This window comes from Megalobrama amblycephala, linkage group LG11 (assembly GCF_018812025.1).
Source record: "Megalobrama amblycephala isolate DHTTF-2021 linkage group LG11, ASM1881202v1, whole genome shotgun sequence".
Lineage (NCBI taxonomy): Eukaryota > Metazoa > Chordata > Actinopteri > Cypriniformes > Xenocyprididae > Megalobrama > Megalobrama amblycephala.
Window position 1 is genome coordinate 32,179,800 of NC_063054.1, and position 21,630 is coordinate 32,201,429.

At 35.6% G+C, this 21,630-nt stretch overlaps 1 protein-coding gene across 4 annotated transcripts in view; it reads right to left on the bottom strand.

Moving 5' to 3' along the window:
* Positions 1 to 10,349: 10,349 nt before the first annotated feature.
* Positions 10,350 to 21,630, bottom strand: part of rcan2 (regulator of calcineurin 2) — a 101,649-nt gene continuing 90,368 nt past the window's right edge. For all 4 annotated transcript variants that reach the window (XM_048207476.1, XM_048207478.1, XM_048207477.1 and 1 more), the window contains one exon: positions 10,350 to 12,888. In XM_048207476.1, the coding sequence (XP_048063433.1) occupies positions 12,734 to 12,888 (155 nt within the window). In that variant the 3' untranslated portion in view covers positions 10,350 to 12,733. The remainder of the gene's footprint in view (positions 12,889 to 21,630) is intronic.

Here is a 21,630-nt window from a genome sequence, read left to right on the forward strand (position 1 = left end):
ACCACCTTCTTTAATAATTATAACTAAATTATGTTGTGAAATTTTGTTTGTCAAGTTTAACGACTCAACCCCGTTACATCAATTAAAGATATAAAACTATTACTTGTGAAAATTATCTTTGTTATTTCAACATTATTCATGATTTCTTAATGTCATGCATGCCATGTGCTCTCCATTTATTCACTAGATTTAGAGCAGTGGCCAATTTGGGCAAAAAATCACAACCCTGTCACACCTACGTTTGTATTATTATTTTTTTAAGTTTATGAAAAAGTAATTTAAAGTTTGTTGAACTCTGTCTGAAATGTTCAGAGCAATCATAAGAATACTGATTTTAGTTAAGCCTTTGATCAAAAATGATGAGGTTGCTGTCACAAAAAGTGCCCAGGCTTTATTATAGCAAAAGTGTGAGATTTTATGTAACTTTTTTATATTTGCAATTACTGAATTAGTGTGAGGGACATCTGATTAATAGGAAAATGTTGATTTTATCAAAAATACATTTTATAACAATATTCAGAGAGCTCCCATAGTGTCCATAACTTAAAATAATGACCAACAATAATAGGGATTTGATGCCTGAGATGGGAAAATATGTTTTTCTGGAAATATGTCATTAATGTTGTGGAGTGTTCATAAAGTAATACATTTTGTGTAAGTCCAAATCGTACCGGTTTCGCGGAATGACTCAAAAGCCAATGGAAAAATCCTACTGATTTTTTGTCAAGGGTGATGCTAACTTCTGGGTTGGCCTACAAAAATACGTCATTACTGCAGCATTCTATTGTGTTTTAGAGTTGAAGGAAATGTCAGTAAAACAAAGGTATTGGTAATTTTCTGGCAGGACATTTTTCTAGGAATTTTTTCTTAGTCTATCTGTCAAATTGTTCACCCAATGTTTCCAAGCAGGCTAAAACTGTTGTGGGAATAGTTTGATATACATTTGGAATACAACCAGTAACAGGTTCATTAAAGATAGAAATTCATAATACAGTTTAGATGTAAAAATGAGGAGAAAAAACAAAACACGTTGGAAATTGCGTTAATCAAAGACTCAAATCCTTGAGTCAAAGACTCAAATCCTTCAGTGTTCACATCAAAAATATGTGTTTGGGAAAAGCAATTGGTGTTTACGGAGGGTCTCTGGTGTGGTTTTGGCTAATCCTCTGAGCAGGTGGCGACCGCTCCATGCACCTATTCCTGTGCCACACTCGGAGAAGGCCTCTCTGGGCAAGGCTGGCACTGGCGCTCAGGAACCTGGCCTGGCACAGCTTCTAACAGGCTGCTTTCAGCAGTGCCGTGAACCAAGGACACTTGGTGACGCACTCACTTTGGCCTTGGAACCTGGGACTGGAACGCACACACTCTGTTTACTTGGATTAGCCAAGTTACTGACTGGGGTCACCCTTAAGTTTTTTTCACTTTAAAAGTTTAAGGCAAGCACAATGCAATACATACAAAGGACATCATATTTAAATGAGATCTCTCTACCCTTTATTACAGCCTAGTTTTTAATTATGCAATAGTAAATGTGAAAGTTTGTTGAAATTTAGATTAAAAATGATAATTTAACAATCTGTTTTCTCTTACCTTTGAGTAGTTAGCAGTAACAGATGGTAAGACTGCCATCTTCTGGTGGATAGTGAAATTGCATTTGCGGGCAGCATTAAGAAATTAAATGGGTCAAATGATTGGCCAGGTTTACTTAGCTCTTCTAAAACAATAATTGTCTCACCATTGAAATAATCACCTATGGATATCCTTAAAAATAAACTGGGACATAAGTACACACTGTGGGTTATGCATTTATCTCTTAAAGCATTATTTGTTGTACTTTGGTAAATCTCAATATCAAAGGCACATTTGGTTAGTGGTAATGGACACCTTATTAAAATACATTATTATATTATTATTGTCATGTTATCAACTAAAATACCTGCTTATTCTGATCCTCGTGACAGTGTCAGGATATGAGAACCTGCCAAAATTAATGTATTAAATTGCTTTGCATGTAGCGTCAATGCCACTCCATTAGAGGGCAGTCTATTAAAATGTATGATTAGTGATGCTAATGCTATATTTTCATTTTGAAATAACATGTTTCAGTCAAGTAACCCAATCAAACAAACCTTCACTTCCCATCATGCTTTGCACCGGCTGAAGTAGGAGAGTAAATGTTGAAAAAGTGTTATTTTATGCAATTTTTAGAAAGATGAGAATATGGAGAGACTTTTTACTGTTTAATATTCTATTATGTAAAAGTTTTTATGTTAGTGTTTTTTGGAGATTACCGTTGTCGTGAAGTGTAAAGCTTGTGCTTGGGTTGAGGACCTGCAAACGATAATTTGAAACAACTAATCTGGTAGTCCTTTGGATTGAGCTGGTATTATTTCTAGACTGCCAACGTTGATCATCACATCTGTAAATAGTTACGTGTAGTTTATTGATTTGTGAAGACAAAACAAAAGCATTAATAATCATAGGATTGTTATATAGAGAGAGTTCATCTTTTTTAAATAGAGTTCATTACACACAGATGTCCAGGCATTTCTCTTTTTCTTTTTTTTTTTTTTTTTTTTTACAGCTGTGCTACAGCTTTTGCTTGCTTTAGAACTGTCTCTTATTTAGTAAAGTTTTTTTTTTTCTGCTGCCATTGTTTTCCTTGGATTTGCTTGTCAGTTCCATGCAATTTTAAGCTTTTCTTGGTTCATTACATGTTTTACAGGCAACCTCTCTAATGCTAATTCAGATTAGCACAGTTGGCTTTAAATTAATCTACTTTATTTTAAGTCTGGACTCCATAGTCCAGGTTTTAGTAATCTGTGCTTAATCTGTGTTTCAGAAAGCCATTATTTAAGACACAATTAACTACTCTAGATTAAGACTTAATTTAAGTTACAGCAACCAGCGGAACTTATTTCTTTAGAGTTCAATACAAACATTTTAAAGCGGAACTCAGTAAGATTTGCGAAGCTCCCCCTACAGTTTCCTTCAGTGAATCACACTGTCGTAAATACTCCACCAGCGCAGTAGTTTTGCAAATACAGTACAAGAAAGAGGAGGTGGGTAATTTGCAAATACAGTACACTCGATGGAGGTGGTTAATTTTCGAAATTGTCTTATAAAGTCATAATATATACATTGTTTTTGAATTACCGTAAAGCATTTTGTCACTCTCGCGTGAACATGAACATGAGGCGAGATTGTGTCGGGTCGATGCAGCTCAATTTGCAAGTGCTGTATTCTGGCGTAGACGTGCCAGATGGGGTTAGTGCTCGCCTCAAACACACCACTACAAATCAATTAATTATCGTAAGGACTTAGAAAACTTTTTATGAAGGTAAAAAAAGTTACTTAGTTCTGCTTTAAACAAAAAGATTTTCACTGCATCAACAACTACACAGTCACCATCTGTTAAATAAAACAACATGCAGCATATTACCAATGTCTATTGATCTTCTCCTGAATCTAAGCACAGGCTCTACTCTTCAGCACAATGGTGACCCGCAAAACTCAAGTTTACAGTAAACTACTGGCAACAATGTTGCCAGTATAAAACTGGCAATAGTGTTGCCAGTATATAACTGGCAACAGTGTTGCCAGTAAATAACTGTTTTTTAACAAACAGTTTGTAACTGTTAAATTACATTTTGTGGGTGTGTCTTTTTAATCTTACACCTTTAACCCTTTCAACCCCACAGAGGTAAAAGTAACATTGACGCTGTGTTGCAGTGAGATAATTAAGCTTATATTTTAGTGATGATTGAGCATTAATGATGAACACCTGCTGTTAACAAGCAGAACCGCTGAAAAGAGGAACAAGAATGGAATAAATACGAGCAGAAACTACAACTACGAGCAGAACTACAACTGTCTTCCAGCCATTACACATTATTACACTTATTACTGACCAGATTAACTTTATTTCTACAAAAGAAATCTTATTGAGAATTAACAGAAGTTTAGATGTTGATATTTTGGTGAAAATGTTTGGTTTGATGTTACCATCGAGGAGATCAGCGTTTGCTTTAGTTGAGCTCTTTACCCATGACCCTTTAATACATCAGTTTTTTTTTCGTCTGGTTGTTTAAGCTATTCATATATCTATGGCAGCAACAAATATAGACAAAAAAATTGTTGAGTGCTGATCTTTATGTGTTGGTGAAAACATAACCATCACATAGTCACTGAATTTACACATATTTTATCCATTGTTACATTATTAACAGACTAATATTTTTTATTATTGCCACTGTGAAACTACAGTAAGAATTCCAACAACTATCAGCTAAAAAGAGTTTATTTTTAAATGCCATGCACTAAAAACAGCTGCAACATTATTTAGACACACACAGATATAAAAAATCAGCACATCAATCTCAACAATGGTGGCAATAAAGCTGCATAATTTATTCATTCTGCAGTGCATGCTGGGAGTTTTGTACTATGCTGGCATCCAGCATGCACTGCAACATTAAACTTTTGGATGTCACCATTGTTGAGATTCATATTCTTATTGTTGATGTCTCTGCTGTGCAAGTTAAGCAGGAGCTCAAAATATTTTATGCATTACAAGGACTTATATAATCTCCTAAATAACTGATTACTGAAACGTTGCTTGTTTGCATGCTGCTAAATCACAGATATAGTACAATCAATAAAGATAAAATACCCATTAAATCAAAGACTAGACACAGAAATAGATCAGTGAATTAGACAAGTCAAAGATGATTACAGAATCATCACAACAGCCAAACACCAGATCAACTTTATGTTAGCCTTTTCCTGCCATAACAAATGTGCTTTAACAAATAAACACTCAGTTACAGCAGCCAGTGGACACAAATATAAAAGAGTCAAGAGCCCAACTAAAGTAGACACTTGTCACCACGATGGTGACTGCAAACTTCAATACATTTTTATTTTCAATAAAACATCAACATCCATATCTGTTAATTCTCAACAAGAACTTCTGTACATGTATGAAAAAAATAATGTCAAACTGGTTTGACACTGAAGTCAGTTGTAGTTCTTGTGTTTCTGCTCGTGTCATTTTTCTGGTCTTGTTTCTCTGTCCTTCAGTGATTCTGCTTATCAGGTGTTCATAAAGTTTCTGAATTCACTCACTTCTTTTCATTCACTCTGTCAAGTGGACTATATTAGTGAACTAATATAGGGAATAGTGAATGAGGGTATAGGGTGTGATTTAGAACACAGCCTCTGAGTGTTGACTTTGAGCATTGTTAATACAGTATATTCCTGTAGGCTATTTTCTCGAAGATGACAAATATTACCCAGAATGCAGTGTTTTCTACAGTATATTACTGTTTTAATGGAAAATGGTTTGTTACTGTCAGAATTTGGCTGTTTTTCTACAGCAAGGTCTAACAGTGTAGGATTAGGAGGAGGATTAAACAACTCCACAAACAGCATTACAGCTTCACATATTACTAACCAGATTGACTTTATCTCTGTCATTCATCTACAGAAGTTCTAATTGAGATTTAACAGAAGTTTAATTCTCATGTTTGTTTCATTTGAAGTCACCATAATGGTGATTGGTATTTCCATTAGTTGGGCTCTTAACTCTTAAAGTATGTTTGTCTTTACAGGCTGCTGTGACAGTGTGTTTGTCAAACATGTATTGCTGAAATCAGTTATAACATTTCAGTGCCGTTTGGTTGTGAGATCTCAATTAGAATTTTTTTTGATTATGAGATTTCAACGATGGTCACTTTGTTCCTTTAGGAGATTTCAATGATGGTCAGTTTTGTTCCTTTACGAGATTTCAACAACGGTTGTTTTTTTTCCATTACGAGATTTCAATGTCACTTTATTTTGTTCCCTAATGAGGTTTTAATGATGGTGGGCTTTGTTCCGTTACAAGATTTCTATGATGGTCAGTTTGGTTCAATCATGAGATCTCAATGATGGTCAGTTTTGTTCCATTAAAGGGTTAGTTCACCCAAAAATGAAAATTCTGTCATTAATTACTCACCCTCATGTCGTTCCACACCCGTAAGACCTTCGTTCATCTTCGGAACACAAATGAAGATATTTTTTATAAATCTAATGTTTTAGTGAGACCTTCATTGTTAGCAATTAACACTTTCAGATGCCCAGAAAGCTACTAAAGACATATTTAAAACAGTTCATGTGACTACAGTGGTTCAACCTTAATGTTACGAAGTGATGAGAAGACTTTTTGTGTGCCAAGGAACCAAAATCTAATGATGGGCGATTTAAAAACACTGCTTCATGAAGTTTCAAAACTTAACAAATCTTTTGTCTTCTGACATCTTAATTTTAGTTTGCTTCCACCGCTGTGCAAAAAAATAAAGCAGTGCTCGAACAACCAGTTATGAAATATTTTTAAACTCATTCAAAAAAAACAAAAAACAAAAAAACTTTGGATTAGTAGACACAGACACAAAGAATCAGCATATGAATCGCAGCGATGGTGACAATCAACAAAAAAGATAAACAGATTAGCTCTGAACATCACAAAACAAACTACTAAAAAGTCATAACACAAACAACAGCAAAACCAAAAGCAAATAGTAAGAATTAAGAGAAAATAACAGAACTCAGCAGCATAATTTATTCATGTTGCACTGCATGCTGGGAGTCATGAATGAGTCTTGTAGTATGCTGGTACCCAGCATGCATTGCGGCATGAAGCTTTTTGGCTTCATGGCTTGTCACCATTGTTGAAATTCATATGCTGATTCTTGATGTCTGTGTGTGTCTGATTAATGCAGATGTTCAAAAAGTTTTGAGTACAAGCTTTTTTTTAAAAAGCTTCATATTATGTGATTATCATGACACTGATTTAATTCATTCTGTTGAATCACAGAGAAGTCATAATCAAAAAAATAACACATCACCCATAAAATTATAAATTAGAAAAACATCAATAAACCAGGCCATTAGATGACTTAAACCATTAATAAACAACCAGTGTCACCTAATTATATTTTCTTTCTGTAATATGTACTTTTAACACACAGTTACAACAGAGAATGAAAAGCTGATGTTGAAAAGTCAAGGGTCAAGAGCCCAACCAAAGCAAACACTGACCACCACAATGGTAACATCAAATAAAACAATAAAACATCAACATCTAAACCTCTGTTAATTCTCAATGAGAATTTTGGTAGATGTTTGACAAAAATAAAATCAGTCTGGTTAATGAAGTGAAGCTGTGATGCTGTTTGTGGAGTTGTTAAACCAGAACTTTTTATTTATTTAATCTTCAGCTGTAGTTCTGGGGCCTCATTTATAAAGCGTGCATATGCACAGATTTGATCTTAGAGTGTGTGTACGCTTAAATCCATGCCAGCGCTCATATTTATAAAAACGGTCTTTGACGGTCTATAATTACAAGTGATAGTAAAGGCTTATATTGTTAGAATATATTTCTATTTTGAATAAATTCTGTTCTTTTTAACATTTTATTTATCAACGAATCCTGAAAAAAGTATCACATGTTCCAAAAAATCTTAAGCAGCACAACTGTTTCCAACAATGGTAATAAATCAGCATATTAGAATGATTTCTGAAGGATTATGTGACACTGAAGAATGGAGTAATGGCTGATTAAAATTCAGCTTTGCATCACAGAAATAAATAAAAAATTATATTAAAATAAAAAAAACATTATTTTAAATTGTAATAATATTTCACAATATACTTACTGCAATATACTGTTTTTCTGTATTTTTGATCAAATAAATGTAGACATGATGAGCATATAAGACTTCTTTCAAAAACATTAAAAATAGTAATAAAAAAAAAAAAAAAAATAGAGTGCTTCCATGCAAGTTGTAAGAACTAAAAAAAAGCACTATATCATTTGTGATACGAAACTAACTAACTTCCTGCATGGTATGTGATGTAATGTAGGAATTATCTTTGCCCCAGGGTTACACCCTTTATTCAGTACAGTTTATGGTGACTGTACTGGGGCATTGAGCAGTATGTACTATTTTACACCAGGGTTAACCCTTTATACAGCACAGCTTATTGCAATTGTACTGGGGCGTTAGAACCCACTCAGAACACAGGTTGATCAAACCTGGTCTCTCTAACACGTCTTCCCGCAGCTACCCGGTTTCCCAGAAAGTTTCCCATCCAGATGGAGACTGGGTTCAATCCTGCTTAGCTTCAGTGGGTGTGCAGGTGAAAGCTTCAGATTGATCACTGCAGGGCTTCTCAAGCATCTGTCCAACCATAGACCCTCTTACGTAGAAATATAAATCTCAACAATGGTGACATGCTTTATGCATTCTATAGCAGACTATTATTAAAGGGTTAGTTCACCCAAAAATGAAAATTATGTCATTAATTACTCACCCTCATGTCGTTCCAAACCCGTAAGACCTTCATTCATCTTCGGAACACAAATTAAGATGTTTTTGGTAAAATCTGATGGTTCAGTGAGGCCTCCATTGCCAGCAGCATAACTAACACCTTCAAATGCCCAGAGAAATAATAAAGACTTTTAAAACAGTTCATGTGACTACAGTGGCAAGTGAAAAATATACTTTTTGTGAGCCAAAAAAAAACAAAATAATGACTTAATTCAACAATATCTATCTGAAGCTTTTTTTGTTTCGAATCAATGGTTTGGAATGTATTTTTTCCAGAAAACAAGAAAAAATATCTCATGTAATTTTACTTATCTAGTAAAAGCATCTGGATTTCTAAAATGACACAATAAGACATCAAGAATCAGTACATGAATCTTAACAAAGGTGACAATCAAAAGTGTTATGCAGCAATGCATGCTGGGAACAATAGTACAAAACTCCTAGCATGCATCACAGCATGAATAAATTATGATGCTGGATTGTCCTATTATTTTCTTTAATTCTAACTATTTGCTTTTATTTTTTGCTGTGGTTTTTGTTCTGTCTTTTAGTAGCTTTTTGTGATGAACATGAGAGTTAAACTTCTGTTAATTCTCAATTAGAACTTCTGTAGATGAATGACAGAGATAAAGTCAATCTGGTTAGTAATATGTGAAGCTGTAATGCTGTTTGTGGAGTTGTTTAATCCTCCTCTGCTGAGATCTGGAGAGATTTAAAGTCTTCTTTTATCTTCAGTTGATTTCATCTAAAGCTGTGGCTGAAGTCAGTTGTAGCTCTTCTGATTCTGATATTGTGGCTCAGATAAGGTCCATTTCTGGTCTATTTCTTTGCTCCTGGTTGACATGTGGCATTGCTATGGCCTTCTTGTGGCTCAGATCTGGCAAACAGGAGCGGTCGGCCAAGTGACATCATTCCACACCACATGTGGCCCAAATCATCATACCACGCGTGGCAGATATGGGACGGTTTTGGGCCAGCACAAAGTTGCTATCAGGGGAGTATCATTTGTAACTCATTTATAGTTATTTTTTAATTAAAAATATATGTTGATAATGATTAAACACTTCAGTTCCCCTTTAAAGGCACCATTTTAGGTAGTCTATATAAAGGGATGGATTGTGTGTGTGTGAGAGAGAGAGAGTCTGGTGATCACTCCAATACTACAATGATATAATTTAATGAATAATGCCTACTCTTTAAACCAATAGATACAAATGTTTAAGGTCCAAATCTGTATAATATATATATATATATATATATATATATATATAGTCCAAATCTGTAACAAGACTTTCGGACATAAACATGGAATTGCTGAACTGTGTTCACTACGTCAACTGCATATGACAGCAGGTCAAATTGTTAAATAAAGTCATTCTTTTTGTTTTGTTGTTGACCTCAAATGGTACAACAACGTTGCTGCCCATGTGTGGTTCAGAAACCCTTGAATTTCATCAAAAATATCTTAATTTGTGTTCCAAAGACGAACAAAGGTCTTATGGGTTTGGGAGGACTGGAGGGTGAGTACTTAATGACAGAAATTTCATTTTTGGGTGAACTAACCCTTTAAGGCAGTTATCAAAGTTTGATAAAATGTTGTTTAATTTTCCAATAAAAGATGATACATTTTCGATTTGTTAAATTTAATCACCCTTTAGCAGATTTTAATATATTTGCAAGGTCGACAACATAGTGTTTGGCCAGTTGAGACTGGATATGTGCGGATTCTCATCAATATTTTTTTCAAGTAAATATATATTGAATTTCAGCATACAGTATATCTGTCTCATATACTATTAACTTGTATCACATTATTTACATCTATCTATCTATCTATCTATCTATCTATCTATCTATCTATCTATCTATCTATCTATCTATCTATCTATCTATCTATCTATCTATCTATCTATCTATCTATCTATCTATCTATCTATCTATCTATCCAGTATAGTAGTCATCAGACCACACCAGAGGTTTAAAACCAAACTTTTTTTTTTTTTTAATACTAACAAAGAATCATCTCAACTACTTGTACATGGCTACCATGAATATTTGTACAAAAATGCAGTAAAAATATTGATTAATATATACAGATATGTCTCCTTAGTGTCGGCAGGCAGGACGCACATGTAGATGACAAGAACACCAATGGTCTTGCACAAGTATACACAATACAGATATTGTTTTCCAACATCAGTGACACTAACTCCAGATCAAAGACTTTAAGAACAGAGATATTAATCATGTCTTCATGAGTACATGGAAAAAAAAAAGGAAATACAGTTACTGAATGATACTGTGTACAGTCATGTGAATAAGAAAGTGCAATACAGAACAATACAAAAATCTTAAATTACATGACAGTAAGGAAGGCTGGCAGCGTGTGAGACTGCGATAGATTTTTGTCGATTGTGAGAAGAGAATATGAGAAGAGCTGATTGGCCAAGCAGGCAATAATGAATTGGAAGGGAAAGTCCAAGGCAGTGGACGGTTGGTATCGGTTTTGTTATATTGCTCTCGTCCCATTTGTTTACACATTTCTCATAATGACATATTCTGATCCTACTACGCTTCTTATTTTCAGAGAAGTGGACCAGAACGTGCACTGCTAACCTTATGAGCGCTAAATCAAATAAGGCTTGAGGCTGTGGTAGCAAAAGGAAACATCTGTGTGTCACAATGCAGACAGCGATGGCAAAAGAGAGCAGTAAGTACCCTGTTTCCAGAACAGCGAAGGAGTCACTGCTTCAACGGGATGGGTTATATTACTATCTACATTCTTTCAGGCTAATGGACACAAACAGATGACTGGCAAACCAACAGCATTTGGACCAAAGAACAATCCAATTCAACAGGAAACATGGTTAACAGATTAAGAAAGATGCGGCTACCACCCTTAACAAGTTGTGAACACTGAACGACAAATGTTTAAGCCTGATAACCTTCTTAAATTTACAACATACTCATAAAATAATACTTCAGCGTAGGGTGTCAGTCAAGTATCACAGTAATGACACATCACAGTGTTGATATACTGTCCGGGATGGATGTCATTTATAGTCTTGGAAGAAATAATATAAACGTTACCATAACTAACTAATGCTTTTTTTGTGGTATGTTTGCCGACTACTCGGGCTGTATAGTGCTTTTGCGACACAAATCTACGGATACGGTTTGCGCATGCCTTCACGTTATGTACTTTGGATACATAAATCAGTTTTTGTTGTTGTTGTTGTTAAATAATCCATAAATTAGTTAAGATATGGATTGAATAAGATAGGTCGGCATCACCCTCATGACATTTGATGTTTGTTATCCATTGTGTAACAGCACTTGGAAGATCCGTCTCAATAGCATCATACATTTTTTTCTTTGAAATGAACTGAAGTCTCACAAACTACGAGGAAACCAATGGATTTGGACAACTACATTAAATTCTAGAAACGAGTAACCATGCATATTACAGACTTCATTAAATGACATCTGATTGATGCCATAAAAACTAACGGGAGCTAACGGTTGGGGGGTTCTTTAAGGTTTCCGTCTTAAAAATGGCATTTGGGACCAAGCGTGACCAAAAAAAGATTCATATTGAGGAAGCAACTGATATAGTGAAAGGTGCATGGTAAGAACAAAATTTCAGCTTATTGTTCAGAATAGCATCGTTTTACTGTAAGAACACTGTCGGCGAGACGTAGACAATTATACATAGCGGGAAATAAAAACGTATATTTCGCTACCAGAACATGCACTGGCCTGAAGGGAACTATTCTTGCAGTCTGCACAAGTGAACCGTTTGCCATTCTAGGATTATTTGACAGAAATTTGTTAGGCAGGATATATTTTTAAGGGTGCCACATGCAGCGCTGGTGTTTAGCCACATTTAGTGGCTAGCATGCCCTTATGAAGAATGTACTATTATTAATGGCTGGCTGGGTACAAATGGTACATAGTTGCTGTGCAAGAGCAAAGCCAAATGGCCAGCTATTAGCCAATAGGCACATCTGACGCTATCATGTGCCACGGCCCAGTAGCCAATCAGAAACATAGGTGAGAGCAGGAACAGGTACATGCTGCCTCTAACTGGTGATCAGATGACATTACAACAGAGTCGGATTGGGAAAGAGGGACAGAGAGCAGCCATATTTAACACAGAGTATTGCCAATATGAAAAAAAATAAAATTGTGTGACAGCACATTGAGGATTGTATACATGTGTGTGCTGAACGAGAATCACAGATCAGAGTCCCTCAGACCCTGGTTGTGTTTAACAAGGTTCTGAAGGAGGGTGGCAGAGGTCCTGTGAAGGAGATGGTGGAGGGGTCAAATCTTCCTGACTCTGTGTGGAGCTGTAGAGTTCAGTGTGAGACTGGCAGGTCTGGGCGTCGGGTCTGGATGATTTTTGGTTTAGGGTTGTTCTTTGATTCCTCTTCCTCATCCGTGTCACTGTCACAGACGTGGACCACCACGCTGGGCGTAGACTCCGTGCCTGCGTGTAGCTCAAACTTCTCACCTGTATGTGTAGAAGAGAAGAATCGGTCAGCTTGAGAGATTCTGAGCCTAATATGCTATGGGTAGGGCTGGCTGATATATAGAATAATATTTATGCGTTGATTATGCTGGCGATTAAAAACTTAAGCAACTTTGTGAATATTGCAGTGATTTTACAGTGATTGCTATGCCATTAATTAACTGAACTAGTTACCAGTTCTTTCTCGTCTTGCATTGATGAGAGAATTAAAGGGATAGTTCACCCAAAAATGAAAATTCTGTCATCTTTTATTCACGCTCATGTCGTTCCAAACCAAGCGGCAACCTCCCCCTTTCTCTCGTGAAGCCAATACGGAAGTAACTTAAACTGCGATTCATCGACTGGCCGCTAGGGACAGGCTCCAAAAGAGAGCAGAATCTCATAGAGTCCCATGTTAAATTGGCCAAGTTTATAGCAGAAAAAAACATGTTTACAAGTTGGTTCAAATTGTGGTTTTGGTCTATACTGCTATTTTTGCCCTTCATGACAACTCTGAGGGGGGTGAATTTTTTTATAACTTATCCGTTTAAATTATATTAAGCCTTAAAGTTCTGCATAATTAAGGGCGTGGTCACTTGAGTGACAGGTAGATTGCGCTGCTGTCTGTGAGCCGTCATATTACCTCAGCTGCCGCTGAATTTGGCATCTCAGCCGTTTTTGTGTTTTTTTTCTCGATTATTTTATTCAATTATAAAATATGGCTTGCTGCATAATATTCAAGACTGATGTGTGTCTGTGTAGATGTGCATGCATGGGGAAGAGACACAGAACACGTTGTTGGATCGTGGCATTGGCTGAAAGTTTTGTGAGATTTACTACAATGACAATGGCGGGAGGATATCAAAATCCGACAGCACTGCTTGGATATTATAACTAAAACTGCTGCACTATTTTGAAAAAAATATACTTTGGACACAGGCTCATTTGTTTGTTAGATACGATCGTATACAGTTTTACAACATAAACGCTGCTCAGATTGCATCCTTTCTAGAAGAACGATGACAGAGAGCAGATCATTCAGAAGAAATGTGACATGTTTTTTTGTTTTACAATGGACACTCATATTTTACCCAAGTGCCACGGATTGGATTCATCTCGCGATCTCTATTTCATTATAAAGGTATGAAGTCCCATTTGATTTTCCATGTTGTTATTTGCACACCCAACACTACTGGTGTTGGAGCATCTATATCTTAAAAAACACTGTAGATTGACAGTAAACCTTTAGAACGTTCTGATGATAAAACTTGTCTTCATTAATATTTTAGATCGTATCTAAGATAGATGGATAGCTCCTTTTCTGCTAACATGGTCACGTCGAGCTAGGCGGGCGTGGTTTCAGCAACCAGTCATATCAGCTCAAACCACCTCCCCGCCTCTTTGCCCATTTTCAGTTATCCGGGAGTGACGTGCTGTGACGCGCAGCTAAGATGGCCGTGGCCTCATTTACGCATCAAAACTGCTGTTCAGAACTCTATGGGTGACGTCACGGACACTACGTCCATATTTTTTTACAGTCTATGTTCCAAACCTGTGAGACTTTCATTCATCTTCGAAACACAAATGAAGATCTTTTCGATGAAGTCCATAGACAGTTACGCACTTTGACACTTCAAAAAGTTCATAAAGAGATTGTAAAACTAACCCATATGAATTGAGTGGTTTAGTACAAATTTTTATCACTTTATATGTTCAACAGACTGAATTTAGGCTTTTATTCACACATAAACATTGATCAGCAAACATAAACAGAAGCTCAACCAAACCTGTATGACGCAGAAACTCAAACGTGTTGCGTAACACGAGAACGAACCTCATTGGTTCTCCTATGTGTCAAGCAAACATGCTTGAGCTTCCGTTTACAATAACTGATGTGTGAGTTGATGAATGTTTATATGTGAATAAAAGCCTAAATTCAATCTGTTCATCATATAAAGCGATCGAGTCTCTTCCGAAAATTTGGACTAAACCACTCAATTCATATGGATTAGTTTTACGACCCCTTTATGAGCTTTTAGAAGCGTCAAAGTGGCAGTTCTGTCAATGGAGGGACAGAAAGTTTTCAGATTTCATCAAAAAATCTTTGTGTTCTGAAGAAGAATGAAAGTCTTACAGGTTTGGAACGGCATGAGGGTGAGTAATTAATGACAGAATTTTCATTTTTTGGGTGAATTAATCATTTAATATTGTGTGTTTTTAACTTTTTGGCTTTGCAAGTAAGATTTGGTAAGTTTGATTAATATCAGTTAATCAGTTCAAACTGTCATCAATTCAAAACCGATGTTTGTGAACAGTTTTTTATATAAATTAAGTTTTTGTATACTACCATTCAAAAGTTTTTTTATGTTTTTGATATAAGTCTGACCCCTTTTGAAAGGTAGTGTAGATATATATTGCTGTTTATTATTATTTGGTGTTTAAATGGAAATTGTTCATTTTAATTGGTGGAAAAGGGTAAATTTTAAACATATTTTTGCATTAAACTTTTTTTTTTAAATGGCTGTTTGATCAAACTAAATTTTCTTTTTTAAAAGAAATTAAACAGATCTTTATCTAATATCGTCAAAAGTCTTATAACAAAAGAACGTTTTTTGTACATAAAATGCTTATGCTGCATTACATGCAACATCCTACTTGGATCCCCAGTTTCACCCTGGTGAAGGTATATGATGTCACATGGTAATGGTTAATGGTAATCAATAACATAACATTTTTTTATTATTTATTTTTTTTTAAACTGTTTAGCAAACATTTACAGAGATAGATGTGCATTTTTACTTGGTCATCTGAAAAACAAATGTGAGCATTGCCATTTTGTCTGCAATATTAAACGATTATTAAACAAATTCAGACTACTGAATGCACTCTAAAAACTAATTCAGGGGACCTTTAGTCATTACTTAAATATATATATTGTTGTGAAATAAAAAAAAAATCAAGTTCTGAAATGCTGTTAGACTTTTTACTTGTAATTGTTGTTTTACTGAGCTTGGATGACACACAAATTTGATTCTTGAAAAATTATTGATTCGATATACTATCACGACTTTAACATTAACAGTTTAACATTTTCAGTTAATCAAAAATGTATTTAATTTTAAGTTCTGTTAATGTAAAATACAATCTGATGACGTGTAAACGTGTTTCATTGTTTTGAGTTGTATGAACACTTCTTTTAATTTAGATGAAGTTAAGTGAAACTGGGCTGGGATTTATATTTCCCATCATGCTTTTCCCACGGCACTTGAAAGGGAGAGTAAATGCTAAAATTAAGTGTTCTATAATGTTTTTTTGCACAAAATTAATGGTAAGGGAGATTTAGCAGTAATTAGTGTTTTGTTATGCTAATTTAGAAGAGTTTCTGTTAATGTGGGTTTTTGGAGATTTACCATCATGGTGACAAGCGGTGCTTGGTAAGTTCATGTTAGAAATGCGCTTTATTGTGTCCAAAAAGCATCTTCACCTTACTTAAAACATTATGTTGGATCAACTTAAATAGTTGCCTTCATGTTGACAATTATTAAGTTCGTGTTACTTAGAAATGTGTTTTTATTGTGGCAAAAAAACATCTTCACCTTACTTAAAACATTATGTCGGATAAACTCAAAATATTGCTTTGAATTAATGTAATTCTCCCAATTGGCTTAAGTTAAAAATTCTAGGGGAAAACGTTAACATATTTTTTTTTGTTGAACCAATGTTTTATTTTTTTATTCCATGGAATGCAGCATTAGTTATTTCTCCTGCAGTACTAACAATCAGACCTAGAGGGTGCTCTCTCTCTCTCTCCATTTCTCTCAATGTTAGAATCTATGGTTAGAACAGTGAAGATATTTTAGGCTGGCTGTAACTGCAGTTTTTCCAGAGAAAAACTGCAATTATCCATAGCATTACACATACATAATGCTCAGGGGAACAGTGTTCTATATCCAATAATAAAAATCCTTGTAACACAACCAAAATGGAGATCTCTTCACTTAGAAATCCACAGAGCCCGTCAGTCAGAGCAGTCTGGAGGGGTTTCCACACTTCAGGTAATTAAAACTAGAACCGCACGCGTTCGCAAGAGATAAGCAGCCTTTCTACATCTCTCCGTCCCTGTTGCACGAGGGCCGGATGAGGGTAAATATTTGTAATGTGTTAGACGAGCTGAATCAAAGTTGACCACTGTGCCTTTGGGCGGCATGAGTGTGCAGTGTATTGTGGTCACCCAGAGGATACAGCACACTCTAAAGGCCCTCTAATCTTATGCTTTTCCAGAAGTCCCTGGCTTACATTGTCTGTTCCTTTTTTTCCTTATGTTTTTATATCCTATGCGCTGGTATTTTCAAAGTTTTTATCTTCTCACTGTTTTGACCTAATTCCTCTATCTGTTACGCACCTTATGTTTTATTCATACAAAACGCACTCGTTCAAACAATTCCTCAGCTATGTTCCTACAAATTTACAATCGCATTCCTCTTCTCCTGCATAGCCTCCTGAGGGCTCCGCTTCTCTCAGAAACCTGGGCATGACGTCAATGCTGCATACTGACGTCAAGGGTCAGACAGTCGAAGACAGAAAGAGCGAGCAATCAAGCTCATTACAGCAGAGATGAAACTTTAAAGTCTTCCTAGACCATTAGAAACCCCACAAGGGGATACAAACCATAAGGTCGTGTGGTGTTAGTGGTAATGTTACTTAGCTGTTCCTCATAAAGCAGGAGGAGATGCTAAAGAGTCTTTATTAAATCAGCAGTGATATCATTGGCATGCAGAGCACATCTCTCCAGCTCTATCCTTCGATTCATGGGCGCCACTCATCAAGAGCTATGCATGACAGGCGTGCATTACCGAAGACCCACCAGCTGAGAAGGAGAGAGGTGGTGAGCGAGTGTGGCCGCGGAAAGGCCAGATGGATTTCGTCTGGTTAGTGTAGGTTCAGTGGGCCGGCACACAGAGAAACGGTGCAGGGTATTTTTAGAGCATTCTCTGGAAAGAGGGGCAAAACACTTCACTTCCCTCCATCCTTTTAAAGTCCTCCTCTCCAAAAACACAAATGACAATTTCTGCATTCCTTAGCAACATCCCAAAAATAACCCCCCTATTCTGATTGAAAAAATTAACCCTTTATAGTGAGACCACCATACAAGCAGGAGCATACAAGGAAACAGAACCAATCTGATAATCACAGCTGCAGACTGAATAACAGTCAGTGAATGGATAATGACTCACGCAAATTGCTGTGTGTTTGGTGTCAGCCATCTGCCACTGTGATTGAAAATACCCTCAAATAAATAGTAAAAAGCGAGGAGCCATGCTGTAGAGTACTTTGATCCATTGACATTATGCCTGTTTCAAACCTCTACAGTGGCACTATAACCTTTCAGAGTGCTGGTTAGTCCGTCTGGGTTTTTACACGGTTTGATCAGCAATTTTAGCTTTTGTGGCAGTACTCTCAGAGGCATTCCTTTGAACACATTTCAAGCTGTATTTGTATTTAATGATTATGATCAAATAGGAATTAATCCTGAACATATACTTCTGAACAAACGTTTGGGGTCAGTATTTTTATTTTTTTTTTGAAAGAAGATTCTTAAGCTCACCAAGGCTACATTTATTTGATCAAAAATACTTATTACTGTTACTATATTATTACTGTTGAAAGTAACTGTTTTGTATTTTAATATATTTTAAAATGTAATTTATTCCTGTGATGGCAAAGCCATTACTCCTGTCTTACAAGTAACATTTATTATTATTATTATCATTGTTGAAAATAGTTGTGCTGCTTAATATTTTTGTGGAAATGAGGATGCATTTTTTCCAGAACTCTTTGATGAATATACAGATCAAAAGAACAGCATTTACTTGAAATAGAAATCTTTTGTTACATTATAAATGACTTTACTGTCATTTTGATCAAAAGAATGCATCCTCAAAGTATTTCTTTCTTTCAAAAAGAAAAAAAATCTTAGTTTGAGTTTGAGCCCAAACTCTGCAGTAAAACGAACCACAACAAATGCTGTAAAAAGTGTGTTGTTCATTGTTAGTTCGTCATGCATTATTAATGCATTATTTTTTTTTTAATTATTACTATTATTATTATTATTATTATTATTTGGAGGGCTCTAAAAGCATAAAGTGAATAGTTTTGAATGAATATCTGCTGCCTTTTAAATAGACATATGTCACATAGTTTGAGCTCTGAATCCAGATCAAATATAAAGCAGATCTGGTTCACAGGTGTTCCATTTAAAGGGGTCATGAACTACATATATATAAACCCACGTAGAAGGTGATGTTCTCGTGACCTTGCACAACATTCCCTAAAAGTTCTCTAAAGGTGACGAAAATTCTGAACCTTTACAGAACATTATTGATGTTTCTAAAACGTGCTCTTTTGGTAATGAAAGTGCTGCAGTTCAAGGTTCCTTATATGACTTATGTTTTTAAAAGAACTCCACATCGTGACCGTCTCTGAACGTTCTGGGGACGTTACTAGGTGACAGATTACCCCACTAGAAATTGTATGTTCCCATAACATTCAGAACATCCCCACTGGTGTTAAGGACATTGTCTAATAACGTTCCCAGAACGTTCAGAGATGGTCACGATGTGGATTTCTTTCAAGCTTTGGGGAACGTTATTTGGTGGACCTTCAGGGAACATTCAGGATGTTCTGGGAATGTTTAGGGGACCATTACTATAGGACGTTCTGTTAACTTCCCAAATGTCCTCTTTGTAACGTTCTCGGGCGACCATAAAATAACCAAAATAGAGCGTCCACCTAAACTCATATTGGGAACGTTATTAAATGACCAACAGGGGACCGTGTGGGAACGTTCTGTTAATGTCCCAAATGTCCTCTTTGTAATGTTCTTATGTGATCATAAAATTAACCAAAATGGAACGTTCCCCTAAACCTTGAACTGCAGCACTTTCATTACCAAAAGAGGACGTTTTATGAACGTCAATAATGTTCTGTAAAGGTTCAGAATTTGTCACCTTTAGAGAAATTTTAGGCAACATTGCGCAAGGTCACGAGAACTTCGCCTTCTACATGGGTTTATAGAAAATAATAAAGTTTGATGTCACCGTTATAGAGGTGAGCGTTTGCTTTAGATGGGCTTTTGATTCTTGACATTTTAACATTATTTTCTCTGGCTGCTTTAACTGTATTTTCAAAACATGATTGTTACGGCAAAAATTCCAGATGAATTTGGTTATTTAGTGCTGGTGATTCAATCATCATGGAGTGTCCTGATTCATTGATCCTCTCGAGAGTCTAAACTCTGAATGTATTAACTGTTAGTTTTGCATTAATTAACAGTTTTTTTTTTTTTTCTTTTTTTATGAGTTTTTTTTTTTCTTTTTTTAAATTCATTATACTGAGAGTTTTGAGCAGTATCTTTTAGACTCACAGACATCATGAAGCAGCGTATGAACCTCAACAATGGTGACAATAAATTAAAATCTTTTTTGTGACTATAGTAGCTTGTTTTGTGATGCTCAGAGTTAATCTGTTTATCTGAAAATTGTTGAGGTTGATATCAGTGAATAATATGATGAAATCATTAACAATGAGCAACCATTTAAAAAGATTTTTTTTTCCTCAATTTTTTTGTAACAAATGTGCTTTAAAAAAAAAAACACTGTGACAATAATTGGAGAATTATTAAAGTTAAAATGTCAAGGGTCATGAGCCCAACTAAAGCAAGCGCTTACCTCTGTAACAGTGACATTTATAAATTTTGATAAAACATCATGACCTCATTAAGAAGATTTGTATGAAAGAAATAAAGTCAGACTGGTTTGTAATAAGTGAGGATGCAGAGATCTAGAGAGATCTGTTAGTGTTTAATGTTTCTGTTATCTGAGTTTGTGCTGGAGAGTAAACATGTGCTTCAGTCAGTGATGATCCAGAAACACTGATGTTCTGCTGCATGTTGCTTTATTTAACGGCTTCAGTAACTGTGTAGTTGTTGATGCAGTGATACAGTACATTAGTTCATGCATGTGCTGTTGTCAGCTAATGACTTACTGCAAGAGATTTGTGTTTTAACGAAAAGATTTCATAATAATGATCCAGGAAATACCTGTAAAGAGCTTTTTTTTTCTGTAAGACATTAAAGAAAATAGTTTTAGTTTGAACAGCCACTTTTGTTAGTCAGTTTAGCTCTAATTTTCAAATCAATTTTTGGCAGCAGGGATGTTCTGAGAACATTTCCGAATAAAATATTGTTACCTAAACGTTCAGAGAATGTCTTGAATGTTCTGTGAAGGTTCGCCAAATAACGTCCCCCAAACCTTAAAAGAACTCCACATCGTGACCGTCTCTGAACGTACTGGGAATGTTACTAGACAACATCCTTAACACCAGTGGGGATGTTCTGAGAATGTTCTGGGAACGTAAAATTTCTAGCAGGGTATATATATATATATATATATAAATTTTATAATGTTCTCTGATAATGTTATCAACATTTGTACATCAAAAAACATCCTCTAGAAGTAATTTTCCATCCTGTTTTTGACCATCTTTTGAACACTCAATTTTGATAGGCGTGCCGCATTCAAGTCTTAGAAGTAAACGCCCACTGCTATGATTGTTTTAAATTATTCATGCACGAATCTGTGGGCAGGGCTAAAGAGACGATGTAGAAGTAGATGTTTATCTTATGCAGAGGCGGTCTTTCGTCTCACTATGATGTAATAATGTGACAAAATCAGAAACAAGTCATTT